Genomic DNA, 17,008 nt, shown 5'->3' with positions numbered 1-17,008 from the left:
AATCATCTGCATCAGCAGCATCAGCCACCAGTGAGTCCTCTCCAACTGCAGGGTCCACAATCACTTTATCATCTGCATCTGCAGCATCAGCCACCAGTGAGTCCTCTCCAACTGCAGGGTCCACAATCACTTTATCATCTGCATCTGCAGCATCAGACACCAGTGAGTCCTCTCCAACTGCAGGGTCCACAATCACTGAATCATCCGCATCAGCTGCATCAGCCACCAGTGAGTCCTCTCCAACTGCAGGGTCCACAATAAGTGGATCATTCACATCAGCAGTGCCAGTTACCAGTGGTAATACAATATACACTACAAAGATAACTTTGACAACTTCTACTAGAAAGCCAGGTAAATCCAAAATTATATTTTCTCATCTGTCTTATGTTTAAATCAAAATAATACTAATATTCTAGATAGCACTTTCTGGATTTAAACACATTTAGGAAAACCTGTTTGAGTTGCCCATTCGAAATTGCTTTAAATGTGATTTGTGAAAGATTAATGGGTCAAGTATGATGATGCCATCACTAGCAATCTGTTCTAAATAACGGCTTGGTCTTCTCAAAGATGTGTAGATCTTTTATTTTCTTCAAAAAAGGTTTATACAATCTAAACATGGTTGAAAACTAGTAAAATACTCACTGCCTCTCCATCCTAGCCATAATACTTCTAATAGAATTTCATATTTTTAATATTTCTAGGTGGTGTCACCCCAAACTGTCAGAATGGTGGGTACCACGATGGGAATAAGTGTATTTGTGGATCAAATTTCTATGGGACTAGTTGTGAATTCATCTTGACTGAAATCAGACCAGGTATTTTTTTTATTGTTTTCTATGTATTTCAACTTATTAAAAATCTAGAAAATATAATTTACAAATAAATAAACCTACATATACACATCGACTATAGATACGAGGAGTATAAATGTTTATGTTTAGCCACACTGCTTTTTTTTATAGCATTTATACTTTTCCTTTACCATTTTCAGGATGATAAATATTTCCCTTTGTAGACTGTTAATAACTGTTTTTATTTCTTTACAGTTGTTAATGCCACAGTCAATGTTACGGTTACTGTGGAAGAAACATTTAAAGACGAGCTAAGAGATCCAAACTCAAAAGAATACACAGATTTTGTAATCCGATTCAATCAACAGGTAAGCTGATAACAATTTCCAAAGGTTCTCTCAATCTGTCTTAACATTGGCAATTTTCATGAAACAGTGCTCAACGGCTTTCTTACGACTCAACAGCAGTCCATCTTTCATCGTTCGAATTGTTGGAAACCATTCCAACAAGCTGCTTTGAGAACGTGTTGAGAATCCCTTTACAACATACAATAATATTTTTTTCCCATCCCTTAGGTTATTAATTAAATTTATCCAAAACTTCATCACGTTGACCAGTTCTGTCCCAAAATATTATAAATTAGTCTCCTTTATCTTTGGGTAGACCAACCTCTCTAGAAAACCATTGTTTAATGAAATTTTGGAGTGGTGATCTCAAAGATTTGTATTTATATTTTGCATTTCCTCTTTGTCATAGTGATGCAGTGATGCTCCCCTGATGATTTGACCAAGAAATACATTTATTTTTTCTATTCCCCATTTGGCTCTTAATTTATTTTTTTTACAATTTTATTATAGATGGCACGACTGTACAGTGAAACTCCACATTACAAAGGAATCTTTCAAGGTGTGGAAATCATCAACATAACGTAAGTATTCAGCAGATAGATTTGGTCAACTTCCATTTTTGAAAGCCATGTGGGGAGATATTAAATCGCTAAGCTCATGCATAAAACAAGTAATTGTATCTGTATTTTCTAATCCCAGGAACGGAAGTATCATTGTGGAACACATCCTATTGCTGAAAATTTACGCTGATGAATACAATGAAATTGTTGATGAGGTGTTTACACTTTTAAATAACACAAACTGCACATCTGACACAAAAACTGGTAAGGATCTTATTGTATTTTAGGCATGAGTCAAGCCATGTCGTCTAAGGTCTACCTAACTCCTTGATTCTTTGCAATGTGTTGATACTATCCAAAAAGGTTAAAAAGACCTGTCAGTAGGTAGGTGTCTTTGAATGGATGACACCTGTGTGTTCATTTACGTTAGTAAAGATGTCAAATAAACCTACCTACTTGGGGCTCCTCACTTGATATCAAATATTGCTAACAAGAAGGCAAGAATTGAACATACCCAACATTTTGTTGAGATGAATCTCCACAATGGTAGTCTGGCACCTAAATATTAGATTCTTCCTATTGAAAAATAAGGATGTTCATGAAGGAGATATTAATAGTTGCTGGCTAATACCTACAGTATCTCAAAGGAGTTGTCAACTTTTGAGAATTTTTTTTACTTAAATCCATTGTATTTGGAACAAAATACATGCATTTTTACTATTACACTAATTTACTAGTTTTCTTCATTAAAAGGGGTTGTCCGGTCACAATCAATAAGTTTTCTGTCATTCTGTGTGACTGCAGACTTTTGAATCCCCCCGGTGCACACACTGTGCGATGTGGGGATTCGCCGGTTTCTGACCTGGGACCAGTGGGTATGTATAAATTATATATACTCCCGACCAGGAGACATGGCCTCACTCCATTCACTTATACTAAGTTAGACCACACCCATCTAGTGACGCGGCTGACCAGTGGAAATGGCTTACTAGAGTCTATTGACCGGGAGTATGAATAATGCATACATACCCTCCTGGCCTTGGTCAGAAAGCGGTGAATCCTTACACTGTGCCAGGGGGATTTATAAGTCTGCAGTCACACAGAGTGACTGCAGACTTATTGATTTGTACTGGACAACCCCTTTAAGGAGGGAGAATATATAGAGATTGCTTCAGGATATTTCCCTGATAATAATCACCCTTTTTCCCCATTGATTCTCCCTTTAAGTGCGATTGTTTCAAATTATACACAATCTATTAAATTATCAAACTTTTGACAATGTAAGGAATCGGTTTATATTTGTTGGTAAGAAGAAAAGAGCATCCGAGCCAAATGTTAATGCTTTGTCTTCTCTGATGCAGAATGTTTATGCTTCAAAGCAAATACAACAAAAGTTCAACCTGTTCCTCTCGATTTCAAAGGTAAGACTAAAATAAATAGACAATTAAAGTATGTGAGAAATGTTGAAGCTTGTGTATTTTACTGAACAGCAGATGGCCAGCACAATGATAAAAAAAAATAACCACTAATCACAACTCACCTGTTCCAAAGCTTTCATTGCCCCATGACCAGTTCTTCATTCTTCTTCTTTTACTCTTCCTTTTGGGCTAACATCTTCTTTGACCTGCTTCACTCTACAATGGGCCTTCTGGAACCTATGGGTCCTCAGACATTATATTGCATTGAATGTATTGAAGCGTATGTCATTTTATCACAATAAGCAAGGTCCATATAGCTGATGTAGCCTCAATATAGCTGACGTAGCCTCAGGCGTTTCCAGACCTAACACTGTGACATCTTGATATTCACTGCAATCATATGGCACACAGGGACTTAAGTGCCCAAGTAAGAATGAAGCAGACTGAAGAGCATCTAAAAGAAGAGTCACTTAGGACTGGAGAGTGAGCAGTAGGAGTGGTGAGACAGATAATTAGGGAAGTGAGTAGTTATATTATTTTTTCACATCCTATGTGTTAGGTGTCGAGTTCCGGCCTCTGCACAGGGGGAATCTCGAGCCCTCTCCGCTGCGGTCTCCCATTCTTCTCCAGCCGCAGTGGAGCCTGCTCAGTGGAGACATCGGTCACAGCATCTGGCTCAGGCTGATACTGGGTGACTGGTTACTACTGTCCATCCAGGCTCTGCCTTTGTAGCCAGCAGTGATCAGCAGCGAGCAGATCTTTAAGTCCTGCTTTTCCAATAATGAGCAAGCCCTTGGGACGACCTCTGATTGGAGGTCGAGGGTCACGTGCTCAAGTTCTGTTGCGGCTCCTATTGGACCATCTGGAAGGTCTTGTAGCACTGCCTCTATAAATGGTTCACATGGCCGCTCGGCCATGCGCTAGTGTACACTTGTAACCAAGTGTGTGTTGACTTGTGAAAGTCGCTCTTTAATTATCCCCTCCTTTGTGCATGACTGCTCGCGCAAGGTGGATGATTGCTATCGACTTAGCTATCAGCACGTGACACACAAAACAGCATCAAATTGCTGTGACCGCCAGTGCGGCGCCTTGTGCTTTCACAGCGCTTTCCTTACCCAAGCCTGGGTGGTTAGTGGCGTCTGCCAGAGCAGCACCGCACGCACTCTCGTGCATCTAAATAATTATTATTATTTTGTTCTCTCTGACACTCCAGTTGCGGTGTCGAGCGCAAGAGGTCTAGATGAACTCTAATCCAGAGTCTTGGGATAGCATTCTGTGACTCCTTGCTTGCGCTCTTTTATGCGGTATCGTGGTCCTGAGACGCAACAGGGTTCACTTTCTTCATACAGGGTGAAGTTAACCCGTGTGTGAATCCATTTTGTATGGCCATATAGTCTGTCATTACTCAGCAGCAGGTTCCATCTCTGCACGGTGGACCCCGGGCTGCGAACGCACCTTACTCTATCATTCTAATTATTTGGTGCATTCCGCTAGCCCTAATACTATGTATATTTTGTGCTGGGATGTCTCACTCATTTAGCATCAAATAACTTTGATGCAAATTGCATTTCGCTGTCAAATTCGAAGGATCTGCCAAATTTTAATCTTGGGAATTTGGTTCATCGTTATTTAATAGGTTTTCTAACATGGCATTCCCTTATCTTTGTCTAAAATATTTCCATTGTCCAGAGAAAAGTTCCAAATTTTTCTTAATTTTTATCAAAAACATATAGTTTTGTTTCCCAAATATCTATGTAATAAGCCAAGTAATGTGGGGACATTAAAAATGTATGAATACCATCCAAATATTCAACTTTATATTTATTTTTAGTCTTAGGACTCATTTTCTATTTCTTTGGTTACAGTAGAGTCTATGTTGAATAAATCTACAAATGGACACACAGGTTAAACACTTTTTATTGTTTTAATTCTTCTAGAAATCTGCTTGAAATCACTCGACATCCCAAAAGACTTTCAAGAATATTATAGTCCGGTCAATGTCTCAGGAAAAACAACGTGTGTTTCCAGATGTAGTGTCAATAGCAAAGATCCAATTAACTGTAACAAAGGACAGTGTTCTGTCACAAGGCAAGGACCGAATTGCTAGTAAGTGAACTATCTTTGTTCTTTTTTCTAAGCTAATTCTAAGCATGGTCAACGTGGAACCATATGGTGATAATTTGGTGAATTTTCAAAACAAATAGTTTTCTTAATACAGTTTTTGAATCAATACAAATTGATTCTCCAAAATTGGATAACTTCATAATCTCTGACATCTTCAGTAATGAATGGACCCAATTGTGCTACCTGTGAAGGACTTTAAAAAATACATGTTTTCTTCCAAAAAGAGAGCAGCCATAATTCTCTAATTCTACATCACCATTTTAAAAATGCCTTAAAAAATCTTTATTTCATGCTTTCTGTATTTGTTTTAGTTTTCACATTTCTTTAACTAATTTCATTGTTTATTTTAGCTGTGAGACTTCGCCCAATTACTGGTACTCAGGAGACCTCTGTCAGACGGCCATCAGTAAACCGGGAGTATATGCTGGAGTGTCTGTTGGGTTATTTGTGTTGCTCGTCATTATTATTGCTCTATCTGTCATCTTGTACCGACGTCGGAGACTATCTAACAAAGAAAGGTGAGTGTTTTTATTACACCAGGTAGACTAAGAAAAGGTTCTTAGAAAAGTTGGACTGAAAAATTTTTTCTCAATAAAATATTCACCTTGACCTGAAATTTCCCAAAAAAGTTAAGAAACTAGTCATATTTAGAGGTGAAATTATATGTCAGTTATATTTATGGATTTTTATCTTGTGGAAACACATGATTGGTCTTGATTCTTGACAATCACTAAAGGTTCCATTTATTATATAGTTCTTTGTTTGTCTAGGCATTGGGTTAGGTGTTGGCACAAAGTACTGATCATAATTAGTGATGAGAGCAAGTGCTCGTTACTCGAGTTTGCTTAGCATGCTCCGGGAAGGCACCGAGTATCGCAAATGCTCGAGTGACATGTTCGAGTCCCCATGCCCGCTTGTTACGCAGCTGTTAAACAAGGACAAAACATACGGGGCTAGCCAGTGTATGTCAATAAACCCTGTAGCCATTTAACAGCCATGGAACATGCGGGCAAGGGGAATCTAACATATCACCCGAGCTTCCAGCTATACTCGGTGAATACCTGAAATAAATAAAAAAATAAATTCTTCTGTGTTAATAATTATCACTAATAATCATAGTGCTTAATAAATATTTATCAAAAATGTCCACCATTTGTTCCACCAAAAGATGAATAAAAATGTATAAAATGAATGCGAAATGTTAAGCAACATGTAATGAATGGATTTTTCATCCAATAGCAAAATTAATGAATTAGTGAATAACGTAAATAGACAAACAACTTCAAGGTTTTAGAAAGTGATAGACCTTTTTTTTTGTATATAAACAGTTTTTTTGCCCTAAAAATGGAGTGAGCGACATGATTGAGCTGCAGTTTTATACAAAGACTCAAGGGGGTGACGCATTTCATATTAGTCACTCTCAGTCTTAAACTATAAGTGAGACTAACTGTCCACGTTAACAATTTCCTGAGAGATAACCTTTATTCTTTTATGGCCTGTAGACTCACAAACTCTATTAATCACTCACTTAGTGTACACACCAAGTTCAACGCTGGCATCAATTATAGTCACGCAAAGGTGATCTTTCACCTTGACTCAACACTTTGCAATGTCCCAGAATATGTTGCTCTTGTGCCAACTTTCATCAATGATGGCAGAGTCATTTATTTCAGTATCTCATATGATGAATATACAACAGGGGAGGGCGGCGGTCTACCTAGTGCAACTAAGTGAAGAAAACTTAATACTAACTCATAGGAAGCCTCATAAAATATCACCTTAAACGATCTGCTTTAAATCCTTCCCAATTTTCTTCAACGCCTTTCGAACTGCTCAAGATCTAAGCCCACACCTTGCCAGATGGATGTGGCTCTCGCGAATTCCATTCGGAAGGTCATAGGCTGAGTTTCATAGGAGACCATAATTTCAACCAATAAAATTAATCATTTTGTAAAAGCTAAAAAGACAAAAAAATAGAAATGCCAAAATTATGTTTGTTTATTGTCACCACAACTCCCACCCATCAGCAAAAGAATGTAATAAGAAGTGATTAAAATGTTATATGCACCCCAAATGGCACCGGAAATGTCAACTCGTCACGAAAAAAAATAAAGGCCTTCACAAAGCACCAACAGAAAAATTTTTATGAAAACATTATGGGTCCTAGAAAACAGCAACAGAAAACTATTTTAATTTTTTGATATTTTTTTTTTACAACTTTAGTATCACTGCACAATTAATCTGAAAAATAGTGGCGGAACTACAAGGATTTGTTTTTAACAATTTTACCAGACCTGGATTTTTTTTTGCCTTTTTCTACTCTATAATATGATAAAATAAAAGGTGCTAGTCAAAGTTATAACTCAGTTTGAAAAAGCACAAGCCCTCAAATGGTTATGTTGGCAGAAAAAAAAAATGCAAGTTATGGCACTTGGAATAAGGGGAGGAAAAAATAAAAGAGGAATTCGAATACTGCCTCTAATTACAATTAAGCTGAAAAAACATACAGAATTATTTTTTGGCTTATTAACAAAAGTAATGATAGCAGTAACAATAACGTTAGTGATAAGTGACGTAAAGGTCATAGTAGCAGTAATAACAGCGGTGTTAATAGGCGCAGCAGCAATATTAATTATAACAGTAATAGTAATAGTAAAATATATTTTAGAAGTGATTCTAGTAAAGTAATGGTAATAGAGTTATAGAAGTAGTAACTAGAGTTGAGTGAATTTTTCAAAATTCGGTTGCAATTATGATCAGCACCGAATATTGTTTTCGCAACATTTGCCGAACATCATTGGAAGTAGAAATGAATATGTTCGGAATCAATCATCAAACATAAATTCGACGTATGGTAAAAATATGGCACGAATATGGCAAATTCAGATTCGGCGATCGTTTTCCGAACATGTTCGCTCATCTCTAGTAGTAATTAAATTAAAAAAAATAATTCCAGTAGTATTAGAAGTCAAACTGTAAAAGCATGGCAGTAAACATAGCAGTACTTGTAAGATTGGTAATGGTTCTAGTAATGATAATACATGCTCAAAAAATCTGAGTTCCCACGACTGCATATCTCGGGGCTGTTGGACAGCCACAACACATGCCTGGATTCAGGGATTGTCTATCAAACATGTGGGGACTCGAACATATTTTTTGGTTGGCACACGAGCATGTTCGGATAACGCCTTATCCAAGGACATTCGCTCAACATTAACTTTTAGGTTTAGTATTAATACCGGTGGTTTTAGTAACAGAACTGCTATAGTACATTGAGACAAAGTAATTCTAGTAGTGAGAGTAAGTGTAGTAGAGATATCGGTAGCAGTGATATACTATTTGTAGAAGTTGTACTTAACTTTTTTTTTTTGCTGTTTTGACAGATTAATAGATGAAAATCGGTGGTATGAGGAGGGATGGGAGGAGGAAAACCGAGGTCCTGCTGCTTCATACTCTAACAGCAGCGCCAGTGGTGAGTTATCTTTCTCTGCCGAGCTAACATGTGCCATCCAAAAATTACCAGAGCAAGTTAGGGTATAAAGTTACAACCATGAGGGCACAGTAAGGGCTTTGGTTAAGTTAAATGTGACCCTTTCAATTCATTGTTTTGTATATTTGTTTGATTCAGATTCTGCAGTTCCTGTGAACTCAATCTTCCTTCCAGACCTTGAGAAAGTAAATACCAGCATGAAGGTAAGATATTAAAGGATATCCGCTAAGGAAGAAGTCAGTTTAAGGATGGTTTCATATTATCTCTTCCGTACAAAAAAAGCAGAAAATAGTGGACAGGTGTCTTCTTCAGATCCGTACCTTGGAGTTCCCATACTGTTATGCTAAATATACTATATGTCACTTACAATACAGATGTCTTCCTATATTTTAGGCTACAACTGCACCTCTGTATCCTATATCTGAAATTTTAATTGAAACATGTCACCTTTCCTCTTGGCTAGAAGTATCTCAAGAGCGGTGTCATGACATGACCAAGATAAATATATATATATATACAGCTCCGGCAGAAATTAAGAGACTACTCCAAAATTTTCAGTTGCCTGATTGCCTGATTGCCTGATTTTTCTCTTTATAGGTATATTTTTGAGTAAAATGTAAACTGTTCTTTTATTCTATAAACTACTGACAACATGTCCCCGAAGTTCCAAGCAATACATTTTGTATTAATTTTCTGAAAATGATAAACGGTCAAACAAATGCATTGCTTGCAGACATCAAATAATGCAAAAAAAACAAGTTCATAATCATTTAGAAACATCAATACTAATGTTTCAACTCAGGAAGAGTTCAGAAATCAACATTTTGTGGAATAACCATGATTTTTAATCACAGCTTTTGTGTGTCCTGGCATGTTTTCCACCAGACTTTCACACTGCTTTTGGGTGACCTTATGTCACTCCTGGTACAAAAATGTAAGCAGTCCTTCTTTGATGGCTTGTGACTATCCTTCTTCCTCTTGATTACATTCCCGAGTTTTTCAATGGGGTTTAGGTCTGGAGATTTGACTGGCCATGACAGGGATTTGATGTGGTGGTCCTTCATCCACATCTTGATTGACCTAGCTGTGTGGCAAGGCGCATTGTCCTGCTAGAAAAAACAGTCCTCAGAGTTGGGGAACATTGCCTGAGCAAAAGGAATCAACTGTTTTTCCAGGATAACCTTGTATGCGGCTTGATTCATATGTCCTTCGCAAAGATTAGCCTGCCCAATTCCAGCCTTGCTGAAGCATCCCCAGATCATCACTGATCCTCCACCAAATTTTTCTATGGGTGCGAGACACTGTGGCTTGTATGCCTCTCCAGGTCTCTGTCTAACCATTAGATGACCAGGTGTTGGGCAAAGGTGAAAATTAGACTCATCAGAAAAGATTACCTTACTCCAGTCCTCTATGGTCCAATCCTTATGGTCTTTGGCAAACATAAGCCTGGCTCTCCTTTGCTTCTCATTGATGAAAGGCTTTTTTCTAGCTTTACATGACTTGAGTCCCGCTTCTAGGAGCTTGTTACAAACTGTTCTTGCCATGAACTTCACCCGAGCTGCCAATGGACTGGTGTCTTAGAAATTTTAAGGATGGAGGCAACATGACACTCACGGTGTCCCTCTACTAGTAAAGACAGAATTGAACCCTTCTTTTCCTCAGTCAAGACTTTTCAACTCCTTTGGCACGGTTAAAAGTTATTTTTTCATTCCTATTACTTTTGGGATATTACTAGTAGGGTTGAGCGAAACGGGTCGGCCATTTTCTGAAGTCGCCGACTTTTGGCAAAGTCGGGTTTCATGAAACCCGACCCAACCCCTGTGTGGGGTTGGCCATGAGGTCGGCAACCTTCTGAATCTGGTATCGGAATTCCGATACCGAGTTCCGATATGTTTGCGATATCGGTAATCGGTATCAGAATCCACATTTAAGTGTAAAACAAAGAATTAAAATAAAAAATATTGATATACTCACCTCTCCGACACAGCCTGCACCTTACCGAGGGAACCGGCAGCCTTCTTTGCTTAAAATGCGCGCGTTTAGTGCCTTCCGTGACGTCACGGCTTCTGATTGGTCTCGTGCCGCCCATGTGACCGCGACGCGACCAATCACAAGCCATGACGTAATTCTCAGGTCCTAAATGCCTAATTCTAGGAATTTAGGACCTGAGAATTACGTCACGGCTTGTGATTGGTCGCGTGGCGGTCACATGGGCGGCCGCGACCAATCACAATCCGTGATGTCATCTAAGGCCCTGAACGCGCTCATTCTTAAGAAGGAAGGCTGCCGGAAAGAAGCAGGTTGCGTCCGAGGGTGAGTATATACCTAATAGGAATATACTCACCCTCGGCTTCTTTCCGGCAGCCTTCCATCCTAAGAATGAGCACGTGAAGGGCCTTAGATGACGTCACGGCTTGTGATTGGTCGCGGCTGCCCATGTGACCGCTCACGCGACCAATCACAAGCCGTGACATAATTCTCAGGTCCTTCACGCGCTCATTCTTAGGAAGGAAGGCTGGCGGTTAGTACCAGGGCTCGTCCGAGGGTGAGTATATCAATATTTTTTATTTTGATTCTTTATTTTACACTTAAATATGGATCCCAGGGCCTGAAGGAGAGTTTCCTCTCCTTCAGACCCTGGGAACCATAATATCCCATTGCACTGCATTGGGTTTCGTGTTTTGGCCGACCCCGACCCTGACCCCGACTGTTTTATAGGATCGGCCGATTTCACTCGACCCGACTTTTCAGAAAGTCGCATTTCGTGAAACCCGACCCGATCCTATAAAAATAAAAGTCGCTCAACCCTAATTACTAGCACTTGTTTTGTCATCCAGCTTGTCCTATTGCAAGAGGATTGTGAACACCACAGCAGGGTTTTTTATTCTTTCCTTCGTTGAATAAGATTTGGTTCAGATGATCACCTCATCAGAAGCACAATAAGTAGAATGAGGTGTCCTCTGGTTGGAGTTCAACTGACACCAGAATGGAATGGCCGTCAGACATGTAGAGAAGCTGATTGTTATAAAACTGTGCTGTGGTCTCTTAGTTTTTGCCAGAGCTGTATATATATTACTCTGTTGGCCATTATGAGTAACTTAAATGTTTTTTTTTTCAAAACTGGTCATCCCACATTACTCTTCTTGAGACAAGCCAGTAGGAGAGGAAGAGAAGGATACATTTGTGTATATAATGATAGCAACCACTATACATGTGTCTGCAAATGGAAGTTCTGATTTGGCTTTATATCCTAAGTCTTGTAGTAAGGCCCTTTTAAGGAACAATATTGACTTCTATGATTGCTATTTCTTAAAGGTGGCACTAAAGCCCCAGAAATATTCCTCTCTGAAGAGACTATTTGCATATCAAAATTCCCAAGAGAACATTACATGGCCAATAAGTCTCTTTACACACACTTGGTGCTCTCCACCAGTACAAACTTTACCCCATAGAACTCTGTAAAAAACTACTAATCTAGCCAATTTACTCTGAAATGATTTCTTAGTGGGTACCTCCATATATCAAAATGTTTTCTATACGCAATGGGTCTACAAACCCTTTCTATTGTATTAATACTAATCTAGCCGGCCTCAAAATCCTCAAAACATGATTACGAAAGGAGGATCTGGTTGATATTGACTTCAATGACTGTTACTTCTAATAGGTGGCACTACAATCCCTACTCTTTTCCTGTGAGAACAAGATATTTATACAGGGAACACATATCAACAAATGAAAGAAGAGGTTTGAGAAAAAGATAGTAAGATTGTCAGACAAAGAGCCAAAAGTACAAAATGGCACAATTAAAATGTTTTACCATACAGAGAGATACATTGTCAATCGACATTATTCAACCCCAATTCGAAATTCAATTTATTGGTAACATGTACAAATGTTCTACTTTTTGCAATAAAGCAATGAAATAAGAACAAATACATACAGTATATTTTTACATATATTGTAGCAAGATTGTTCATTCAACGTGTAATAGCTTAGGAAAAATTACTAACAAGAGTTTCATGTTTAGCTGTGGTCCGAGCTTAAGCTCATATTACATTGTTTTGTTTCAGGTGACTGTACCAAGAGCGAATGTTGTGCTTAGCGGAAACACTTATGAGAGAACCACTTGAAGATCTCAAGACATTATAAAAAGATCTTGTCGTTCTATCAAATGAACTGAAATATGTATTAGGTCATCACAAAATGTCTCAAAAACTGAGCAAAGAAGAGTTATGAACATGAGGCACATTGCAGTGCTTGGTTCCAGATGTGGATGGACTGGATGTTCTGCTGTCCTTCAAAGACAAGAATCTTCTTCACTTTTTGACTGTACAACAAGAGTTTTCTTCATTTGTCAGCTTAATGATTCGTTGTATGGTTGGAATTTTGGGAACATACATTATTTTATCCAATTAATCCTGGATTTTTGTTTTCCAAAAAATTTATTACCGTAATACATGTTTAGGTCATTAGAAGTTCCAGGTTCCTCAGGTTCCTACCTCAGGGTTCATGTTTAATGACTTGGAGTTAAGTATAAGGGGCAAGTGTAAAAATAATGGTGTCGTAACTATTGCTTTTTATAGCTATTTTTGGTTTAACTCAACCTTAAGCCATGTACAACAAAGAATAATCATCGATGTGTCATAAAGAAAAAAAGAACACAAACTTCATAGAGCAAACAAGGGTCAACTCTCATTGACTCCCTTCCAAATGGGTGATTTGTTCCTGTTCTTCTCTATCCCTTCCCACTATTATAGTGGTTATAAGAGGTTGAACTAGTCAACATTACCATGAGATGAGATAGGTACGTTTTTACATAATCTTCATATGAACATAGAAGCCTTAAGTCATTTGTACATTCTGTACAAATCGAGAAAAATTCTTCTCGAATGTGAATCTCTTCAGTATTTAAGCAACTCAAGAACAAAAATGGTAATTGTGACAAAAGCTTATTAACAAATATATGAAATCTCTACGGAAAAACATTTTACCAGTTTAAAGCACTTTTATCTTCTATGACTATGATCATTTGTATCTGTATATAAAAGATATTGCGTAACATATTTAATAATGCTATTTTTTATTTATTAAATTATGATTTTACTATGTAATAAGATTTATTATATGCTGTATATATACTTGTATTATTGAATATATTATGAGTTCATTGCATCCTGATAAATTCTTAAGAATTAAAGTTCTAAGACTAAGTAAGCTATTTTGTCTTTTTTCCCTGAGATTAGTTTTTTCAAATACTGCTCCTATTTCAACTTGAGCAAAGTTTAGAAATTGTTTCTAAATTGTGCTGGCATATAATTTTTTATTAGAGATGAGCGAACATGTTCAGAAAACGTTCGCCAATCTCAAATTCGGCGCGAAGGTTGCACATTCGGATTCGTGTTCACTTTCACAAGCATTTTACTTAAAGTCGGGAAAATTCGGTCACAGCTCAGTAAATCATCACATTTCCACTAATGCTTTTGTATGACTTTGGCTAGGATAGTAGTGTTGTATGATGAGGGGCACAGGGAGATGCGTTTGAAGAGGGGAGGGTGTGTGAAGAGGTTATAGGAGCGGGGAACTCTTTTTTATTTTCCACTTAACTTTATGCGTGTTGATTCCGGCAGCCAATCAGGGCACAGAAACCATTCACAATGTCAGGACACAAGGTCTTCTGTGATTGGCTACCGAATTCACATTTCCCTGGTCATATAAAAAGCGGACATCTTGTTTTGCTGGAGCCATTGTTTCAGCGTCACAGTGCAGAGAAATCGTCCTGCGCTAGTGCTGCTGCTGAAAGTGAACTTGTCAGTTAAATAGATAGGATCCTGTCCTGTGTTAAATCGATCTTAAAGCATCAAACTAAATTGTGCAAAAAATGTGTGGCAGTCTCTGAAGGCCCTGTATGCTACTCAAAATTGTTTCTATTTCAGAGACAAATGAGAAGGCCAGATTTCCACTTAAAAATTGTTAAAACTAATATTGGGGTGCAGCCACGAGGCCCAATTAGCTAATGCAAATTGTTTGTGATAAAACTGTGTTTCAGAGACAATTAGGAGGCCAGATTTCCACTTAAAAATCATCAGGCCTAATATTGGGATGCAGTCATGAGGCTCAATGAGCTACTCCAAATAGCTACTCCAAATCATTTGTGATAAAACTGTGTTTCAGTGGCAAATCAGAAGACCAGATTTCCACTTACAAATCGTTAGTCCTAATATTGGGGTGCAGTCACGTGGCCCAATTAGCTAATGCAAATCGTTTGTGATAAAACTGAGTTTCAGAGACAATTAAGAGGCCAGATTTCCACTTAAAAATCATTAGGCCTAATATTGGGATGCAGTCACGAGGCCCAATTAGCTACTCCAAATCATTTGTGATAAAGCTGTGTTCAATTAGAAGGCCATATTTCCATCTAAAAATCGTTAGCCTAATATTGGGGTACAACCATGAGGCCCAATTAGCTACTCCAAATCGTTTGTGATAAAACTGTGCTTCAGTGGCAAATCAAAAGACCAGATTTCCACTTAAAAATCGTTAAGTATAACAATGCAGTTCAGGCTATCTAAGAAAATAAATAGTGATTGTTCATTTAGTGACAGATGACTGACAGCTGTGGGCCTAAGGTTGTGAAACAGCGGGAAACAGCAGGGGAAGGCTACCTACATCATGAGTGGTGGAAGGGGGAATAAGTTTGATGTTCAACATGTACATGGTTTAGGTGTTAATGTTAATGAAAGCTCAACTGAGCAAACACCGTCTCGTCCTATCCAAAGACCAGCGACAACATCTGTTACTGGACGGTCTACTCAACTCCCTTTCTGTGACATCCACATAGAGGTACGCCTTACTAAGACCAAAATACCGTCATATGGAGAATCAAATAAATAATTAAAGTACAATTTTTTAGAAAGATAAGGAAAAATCACCACTATATATATATATACATATATATATATATATATATACATACAATATAACATACACCTTTATTATAGTTGGCAAAACATAGTACTAATTGTGCACGTACTTGGAAATATTACAGAAATAGTTAAAAAATACTGTATATAAAAATGGACAAGAGGAAAAGGAATATTATACAATCATCTGATTAAAAAAAAATATATATACCGTATATACTCGAGTATAAGCCGACCCGAGTATAAGCCGACCCCCCTAATTTTGCCACAAAAAACTGGGAAAACTTATTGACTCGAGTATAAGCCTAGGGTGGAAAATGCAGCAGGTACTGGTGAATTTCAAAATTAAAAATAGATACTCCATACCGTTCATTATGGCCCCATAGATGCTCGACATAAAGCTGTGCCACATATAATGCTCTGCACCGTTCATTATGGCCCCATAGATGCTCCACATAAAGCTGTGCCATATATACAATGCTCTGCACCGTTGCCCCATAGATACTCCACATAAAGCTGTGCCATATATACAATGCTCTGCACCGTTGCCCCATAGCTGTGCCATATATAGTGCTCTGCACCGTTGCCCCATAGCTGTGCCATATATATAGTGCTCTGCACCGTTGCTCCATAGCTGTGCCATATAGTGCTCTGCACCGTTGCCCCATAGCTGTGCCATATAGTGTTCTGCACCGTTGCCCCATAGCTGTGCCATATAGTGCTCTGCACCGTTGCCCCATAGCTGTGCCATATAGTGCTCTGCACCGTTGCCCCATAGCTGTGCCATATAGTGCTCTGCACCATTGCCCCATAGATGTGCCATATAGTGCTCTGCACCGTTGCCCCATAGATAGCTGTGCCATATAGTGCTCTGCACCGTTGCCCCATAGCTGTGCCATATAGTGCTCAGCACCGTTGCTCCATAGCTGTGCCATATATATATAATGCTCTGCACCGTTGCCCCATAGCTGTGCCATATAGTGCTCTGCACCGTTGCCCCATAGCTGTGCCATATAGTGCTCTGCACCGTCCATTATTGCCCCATAGCTGTGCTGCTGCTGCAATAAAATAATAAAACACATACTCACCTGTCTTGCTTGCAGCTCCTCGGCGCCATCATCCCGGCGTCTCTCCGCACTCACTGATCAGGCAGAGGGCGGCGCGCACACTATATGCGTCATCGCGCCCTCTGACCTGCCCAGTCAGTGCGGAGAGACGCCGGGAAGATGGCGCGACGCCCGGCGTGTGGAACGAGGACAGGTGAATATGTAATACTTACCTGCTCCCGGCGTCCCGCTCCTTCCCCCGGACAGCTGGTCTCCGGTGCCACAGCCTCTTCCTCTATCAGCGGTCAC

At 38.9% G+C, this 17,008-nt stretch overlaps 1 protein-coding gene across 1 annotated transcript; it reads left to right on the top strand.

Moving 5' to 3' along the window:
• Window positions 1–205: 205 nt before the first annotated feature.
• Window positions 206–13,945, top strand: LOC143774314 (mucin-3A-like). Its single transcript, XM_077261764.1, has 11 exons — window positions 206–351; window positions 705–818; window positions 1,050–1,162; window positions 1,652–1,722; window positions 1,841–1,965; window positions 3,063–3,122; window positions 5,057–5,225; window positions 5,594–5,761; window positions 8,627–8,715; window positions 8,872–8,936; window positions 12,804–13,945. Exons 4-11 carry the CDS (start codon window positions 1,652–1,654, stop codon window positions 12,861–12,863), a joined length of 807 nt encoding a protein of 268 aa, XP_077117879.1. The 5' UTR covers window positions 206–351; window positions 705–818; window positions 1,050–1,162; the 3' UTR covers window positions 12,864–13,945.
• The last annotated feature ends 3,063 nt before the right edge of the window (window positions 13,946–17,008 follow it).

The sequence above is a fragment of the Ranitomeya variabilis genome, chromosome 5 (genome assembly GCF_051348905.1).
Source record: "Ranitomeya variabilis isolate aRanVar5 chromosome 5, aRanVar5.hap1, whole genome shotgun sequence".
NCBI classification, from domain to species: Eukaryota; Metazoa; Chordata; class Amphibia; order Anura; family Dendrobatidae; genus Ranitomeya; species Ranitomeya variabilis.
The sequence above is the reverse complement of the archived record's forward strand: the minus strand, read 5'-3'. Positions and strand labels throughout refer to the sequence as shown.